Source organism: Medicago truncatula, chromosome 7 (assembly GCF_003473485.1).
Source record: "Medicago truncatula cultivar Jemalong A17 chromosome 7, MtrunA17r5.0-ANR, whole genome shotgun sequence".
In the NCBI taxonomy this organism is placed as follows: domain Eukaryota; kingdom Viridiplantae; phylum Streptophyta; class Magnoliopsida; order Fabales; family Fabaceae; genus Medicago; species Medicago truncatula.
Genome location: NC_053048.1, coordinates 20,408,101 through 20,414,781, shown reverse-complemented (window position 1 = coordinate 20,414,781; position 6,681 = coordinate 20,408,101). Strand labels below are relative to the sequence as shown.

The following is a 6,681-nucleotide window of genomic DNA, read 5'->3' as shown; positions in this document are numbered from 1 at the left end:
AATAAAATTAACAAAAGGACTAAAACGAACCAATTACTGACATGAGGTATTTTAAAATACCTCCCTGCCGAAATTTTGACAGGAAAAGACCAAAATGCCCCTAGGGACTCAACTGACTCAAACTGACTCAGATGCAATTTTCGAAATGACTTTTTAAACAAAGACTCAACAGTGATTTGTACAGACAAATTGAAAAGGCTTAGAGGCAAACACAAGGACTAAAATGGGTTCCACTGCAGGAAATGACCAAAATACCCTTTTGTATGATTTTTGAAATAAAATGCAAGAAAAGTAATGCAATGATTCAGAGAATTTTCAAATGACTTGTAATGCAAGAAAAGACAGACAGAGGCAGTAAAATATGTTTTAAAAAAGAGAGTAAAGATTCAGAGTAAAATAACAGAGAATTGACAAATATCAGTGTTAAAAAGAAATTTGAACGAGTATTTTTAGGTCCAAAATCAAGGTATAACAAGTCCAAATGACACAATCCTAATCAAACCAAGCCCTAAGCCTTAATCTTATGTAACCCTAGTTTCTTATCTGAATTCACCGTCTTAACATGGATTAACCATTATCAAACTGTGGAAACGAAAGTGGAGGGTTTGATAATTGTTCGTCCATTATTCCAAATATCAATTCATAAAACGAAAGTGGAGCTTTGATATTCGAACAAGTGAATTCAGACAAGGATTGCAAAGTCAGCGAAATAGGCTTTGCAATCTTTGAGACATATAGTTTCGATCTTCAAGGGAACTAATAACAATCAAGTCAGCGAAATAGGCTTGGTTGTTAGAGGAACCAAAATCCAATAGTAATCAAGTCAGCGAAATAGGCTTGGTTGCTAGAGGAACTTAAGAGAAATTGTCTTGAGAAATTAGGTCTAACATAACATTATAAGCTTATGGTTTTGGTTTGAGAAGGACTCGTTATTTAGATGAAACCAACGATCCCAAGGCTCTTTTATTATATTGCTTTTTAACCGTTTAAAAACCCCCAACTTGCAATTCTCTTCTCTCTTCTAATCACCTCTAAAGGTTAATTAAGTTGAACTACTCCCTGTCGGAACGATACTCTTTTATACTACTTCGGTAAGACCGTGCACTTGCGGTTTTATCTCATCAAGTTTTTGGCGCCGCTGCCGGGGAGTAAACTAATTTAATTAATTCTTTCTTTGTGATTAGAACTCTTTTCTCTCCCCTCTTCTTCCCTTCTTCTTTTTCCTACACTTGATTCGGGTGGCTTAAAGATAATAGATAACATGGCTGAGGAACGCACTCTTAAGGAGTATTCGATCCCTTCTTCGGATGAGCCATGCCCTATTATAGTCTACCCAACAGTTCAAGGTAGCAACTTCAAAATAAAACCTGCACTACTAATTCTGGTGCAACAAAACCAGTTCTCTGGATCACCTTCCGAGGACCCAAATTTACATATCTCAACCTTTTTGAGACTTAGTGTAACTTGCAAAGACGACCAAGAAACCGTCAGGCTACATCTCTTCCCTTTTTCTCTAAAAGATAAAGCCAGCAATTGGTTCAATTCTTTGAAGCCTGGTTCCATTACCTCATGGGACCAACTGAGGAGAGAATTCCTTTGTCGTTTCTTTCCCCCATCCAAAACTGCCCAACTTAGGGGAAAACTTTACCAATTTACTCAAAAGAATGAGGAATCTCTTTTCGATGTGTGGGAACGCTTTAAAGAAATACTTAGACGTTGTCCCCATCACGGTCTAGAAAAATGGTTAATCATCCACACCTTTTATAATGGTCTAACATCTAGCACTAAATTGACTGTTGATGCAGCTGCAGGTGGTGCCCTAATGAACAAAGACTTCACAACAGCTTATGCGTTAATTGAGAACATGGCTCTAAACCTCTTCCAATGGACAGAAGAAAAAGCAACCATCGATCCTTCGCCCTCTAAAAAAGAGGCAGGTATGGATGAAACCTCTTCCATTGACTATTTATCTACCAAGGTGAATGCATTATCTCAAAGACTTGATCGCATGAGCACACCTACCTTCTCACCTCCTTGTGAAACATGTGGCCTATCTAGTCATTCTAACACCGATTGCAACCTAAGTAGTGTTGAGCAGTTAAATTTTGTTCAGAATGGCCAAAGAGTTGTTCAAAAATCTCACATTGAACTTTTAATGGAAAACTATTTTCTTAAACAATCCGAACAGCTCCAAGAGCTCAAGGACCAAACTAGACTTTTGAACAACTCTCTTGCTACTCTCACAACAAAGATAGACTCTATCTCCTCTCACAACAAAATTTCTGAAACTCAACTCTCCCAGGTAGTTCGTAAGGTTAACCACCCCAATAAAATGAATGCTGTCACACTTAGGAGTGGTAAGCCACTCGAAGATCCCATAAGGAGAACCGAGACCGATAACAGTGAGAAAGAAATCCGCGAACCACCATCTAGGGAAACCAGAGCAGAAAGAGAGGAACCACGAGTTGAGGAAAACACGCCACCTCCCTTTAAGCCAAAAATCCCCTTCCCTCAAAGGTTTGCCAAATCAAAGCTAGATGAGCAATTCAAAAAGTTCATAGAGATGATGAACAAGATATATATTGATGTGCCATTTACCGAGGTCCTAACCCAAATGCCCACATATGCTAAATTTTTGAAAGAAATCCTCTCTAAAAAAAGAAAGATTGAGGAAAGTGAGACAGTTAACCTTACAGAAGAATGTAGTGCCATCATCCAAAATAAATTGCCACCAAAGCTTAAAGATCCAGGTAGTTTTTCCATACCTTGTGTCATAGGGTCGGAAGTTGTGAAGAAAGCTATGTGCGATCTAGGAGCCAGTGTCAGCCTAATGCCCTTATCACTTTATGAGAGGTTGGGAATAGGGGAACTTAAATCAACAAGGATGACCCTACAACTAGCAGACCGTTCTGTTAAGTATCCAGCTGGAATCATAGAAGATGTCCCCGTTAAGGTAGGAGAGGTATATATCCCCGCCGATTTTGTTGTGATGGAAATGGAAGAAGACAACCAAGTACCAATTCTTTTGGGAAGACCTTTCCTTGCCACTGCAGGAGCTATCATTGATGTAAAAAAGCGTAAGCTTGCCTTCAATGTAGGTAAGGAAACTGTTGAATTTGAACTTGCTAAACTAATGAAAGGTCCCTCCATTAAGGACTCTTGTTGCATGATAGACATAATCGACCATTGCGTGAAAGAATGCTCTTTAGCATCAACTGCACATGATGGTTTGGAAGTATGCTTGGTTAACAATGCAGGTACAAAACTGGAAGGAGAGGCAAAGGCTTATGAAGAACTGTTAGATAGAACTCTTCCAATGAAAGGTCTAAGTGTGGAGGAGTTAGTAAAAGAAGAACCAACACCTCTACCCAAGGAGGCACCGAAAGTAGAACTCAAAACACTTCCATCAAATCTAAGGTATGAATTCTTGGGCCCTAACTCCACCTATCCTGTTATTGTAAATGCAAGTCTCGATGAAGTAGAAACTGAGAAATTGCTTTATGTCCTCAAGAAATATCCTAAAGCCATAGGTTACACCATTGATGACATTAAAGGAATAAATCCTTCATTATGCATGCATAGGATACTTCTTGAAGAAGACTATAAACCCTCCATTGAACACCAAAGAAGACTAAATCCCAATATGAAAGAAGTTGTGAAAAAGGAGGTCTTAAAACTCCTAGATGCAGGTGTTATTTATCCAATTTCTGACTCCAAATGGGTTAGCCCCGTGCAAGTTGTACCAAAGAAGGGTGGTCTCACAGTTATTAAAAATGATAAAAATGAATCCATTGCCACTAGAACCGTCACCGGTTGGAGAATGTGTATTGATTATAGGAAGCTTAATAAAGCAACCCGTAAAGATCACTTCCCTCTCCCTTTTATAGACCAAATGTTAGAAAGGTTAGCTAAGCATTCGCATTTTTGTTACCTAGATGGCTATTCTGGATTTTTCCAAATACCCATTCACCCTAATGACCAAGAAAAGACAACTTTTACATGTCCCTTCGGGACCTTTGCCTATAGAAGAATGCCTTTTGGTCTCTGTAATGCCCCTGCTACTTTTCAAAGATGCATGATGTCTATTTTTTCTGACTTCGTTGAAAAGATAATGGAAGTCTTTATGGATGATTTTTCTGTGCATGGTTCTAATTTTGATGATTGTTTGACTAACCTTGAAAAAGTTTTGGAAAGATGTGAACAGGTGAACCTAGTCTTAAATTGGGAGAAATGTCACTTCATGGTAAGAGAAGGAATTGTCCTAGGACACTTGGTTTCCGACAGAGGTATAGAGGTAGACAGAGCAAAAATCGAAATTATTGAAAAAATGCTACCTCCCACCTCAGTTAAAGAAATTAGAAGTTTCCTAGGACATGCAGGGTTCTACCGTCGTTTCATCAAAGATTTCTCATCAATCACTAAGCCACTAACCAGCCTGCTTCTCAAAGATGCAGACTTTACCTTTGATGATTCTTGTTTGCAGGCATTTTGCAGGTTGAAGGAAGCACTAATTACCGCCCCAATCATACAACCACCAGATTGGAACTTGCCTTTTGAAATAATGTGTGATGCAAGCGACTATGCGGTTGGGGCAGTATTAGGTCAAAGAAAGGACAAAAAGATGCATGCCATATACTATGCCAGTAAGACCCTAGATGGGGCACAGGTAAACTATGCCACGACAGAAAAAGAATTGCTAGCAGTTGTCTACGCCATTGACAAATTTCGGCAATACTTGGTGGGATCAAAAATCATTGTTTATACAGATCACTCGGCCATAAAATACTTGCTAAACAAAAAAGATGTCAAACCGAGACTGATCCGATGGATTTTGCTCCTCCAAGAATTTGACCTTGAAATAAAAGATAAAAAGGGCGTAGAAAATGTTGTCGCTGACCACTTGTCCCGACTTCGGGAAACCAATAAGGATGAGTTACCCTTGGATGACTCATTCCCAGATGACCAACTATTCTTATTGGCACAAACTGACGCACCTTGGTATGCAGATTTTGTTAACTTTCTTGCAGCAGGAGTACTACCGCCCGAGTTAAACTACCAACAAAAGAAGAAATTCTTCAATGATCTCAAGCACTACTATTGGGACGAGCCCTACCTCTTCAGAAGAGGCTCAGATGGGATTTTCAGGCGATGCATTCCTGAAAACGAGGTAAGTAGTATTCTAACTCATTGTCACTCCTCTTCTTATGGCGGCCACGCCAGTACACAAAAGACTTCTTTCAAAATTCTTCATTCTGGTTTCTGGTGGCCATCACTTTTCAAAGATGTGCATCTCTTTATCTCTAAATGTGACAAATGTCAACGCACCGGTAGCATCACTAAAAGAAATGAAATGCCTTTGAATAACATCCTTGAAGTGGAAATTTTTTATGTTTGGGGTATTGACTTTATGGGACCTTTCCCTTCCTCTTTTGGGAATCAGTACATATTAGTAGCCGTTGACTATGTGTCCAAATGGGTTGAGGCCATTGCTTCACCCACTAATGATGCACAAGTGGTTATAAAAATGTTTAAGAAAGTCATTTTCCCTAGATTCGGAGTGCCACGAGTTGTGATAAGCGATGGAGGGTCTCACTTCATTTCAAGACATTTTGAAAAACTTTTGCAAAAACTTGGAGTGAGGCACAAAATTGCGACACCCTATCACCCCCAAACTAGCGGACAAGTGGAGGTCTCAAACAGACAAATTAAAGCTATCCTTGAAAAAACTGTTTCCACCTCTAGAACAGATTGGTCAAATAAGCTTGACGATGCCCTTTGGGCCTATCGAACGGCTTATAAAACCCCCATTGGGATGACCCCTTTTAAACTTGTCTATGGGAAATCTTGTCACCTTCCTGTTGAGCTCGAGCATAAGGCCTATTGGGCAATTAGAAACCTCAACTTAGATCCCAATTTAGCCGGTGACAAAAGAAAACTTCAATTAAACGAGCTAGAAGAACTTAGGATGGATGCTTATGAGAATGCCCGCATTTACAAAGAGAGAACTAAAACCTGGCATGACAAGAAAATCATCAAAAGGCACTTCAAAAGTGGTGACCTTGTGCTGCTCTTTAACTCTAGGCTAAAGCTCTTTCCAGGTAAACTGCGATCACGATGGTCCGGTCCTTTCCAAGTTCGCACAGTCTACCCTTATGGGGCGATTGAAATCTTTTCTGAAGAAACAGGTTCCTTCACGGTTAATGGCCAACGGCTTAAAATCTATAATACCGGAGAAGTAAATGAAGTAGTGGCTGATTTCACCCTTAGTGACCCACCTTAAGGATTTTCATCCTCACCTTCGTCAAGCTAGTGACGTTAAAAGAGCGCTTCGTGGGAGGCAACCCACCAATTTAATTGCTTTCTTTGTTTTCTGTTATTTCTCTTTATTTTGTAGGTAAGTGTCCGAGATTGATTAAGAAACGCAAGAAAATCAAAGTTCCAAGAACCAGAAAGGTGGCACGGCCCGTGCTTGACTTGGCACGGCCGTGCCAAGAAACACAACCACATCTCCAATAAAGTTGGCAGAATGATGGCACGGCTCGTGCTACATCTGGCACGGCCGTGCCAACCTGAAGGCCTCCGGAGTTTAAAATTTCGACAAATTGTGAGCTTTCCGCACCCTTTCTCACTTTTTCCTTACTTCTTTCGTTTCTATCATTTGAATCATTGAGGACAATGCTC

General features: G+C 39.9%; 1 protein-coding gene and 1 non-coding gene across 2 annotated transcripts; one reads left to right on the top strand and one right to left on the bottom strand.

Annotated features, from left to right (window-relative positions):
- The first annotated feature begins 1,261 nt into the window (after nucleotides 1-1,261).
- On the top strand, nucleotides 1,262-6,450 carry LOC120577007 (uncharacterized). The gene is made up of 3 exons (XM_039827894.1): nucleotides 1,262-2,125; nucleotides 2,189-3,812; nucleotides 4,287-6,450. The coding sequence occupies exons 1-3, from the start codon at nucleotides 1,262-1,264 to the stop codon at nucleotides 6,278-6,280; spliced, it is 4,482 nt and encodes a 1,493-aa protein (XP_039683828.1). The 3' UTR covers nucleotides 6,281-6,450.
- Nucleotides 1,628-1,734, bottom strand: LOC112420534 (small nucleolar RNA R71). Its single transcript, XR_003010714.2, has one exon. It is a non-coding gene; the product is annotated as a small nucleolar RNA R71 (small nucleolar RNA).
- Nucleotides 6,451-6,681: the final 231 nt, after the last annotated feature.

Excerpts from the sequence above, each read along its gene's own strand:
- LOC120577007 (XM_039827894.1), top strand. The coding sequence starts at position 1,262 with ATGGCTGAGGAACGCACTCTTAAGGAGTATTCGATCCCTTCTTCGGAT. Across the intron at positions 2,126-2,188 it reads TTGTTCAGAATGGCCAAAGA|CTCCAAGAGCTCAAGGACCA; the intron begins GTTGTTCAAAAA and ends CAATCCGAACAG. Across the intron at positions 3,813-4,286 it reads TGCCACTAGAACCGTCACCG|GTATAGAGGTAGACAGAGCA; the intron begins GTTGGAGAATGT and ends TTTCCGACAGAG.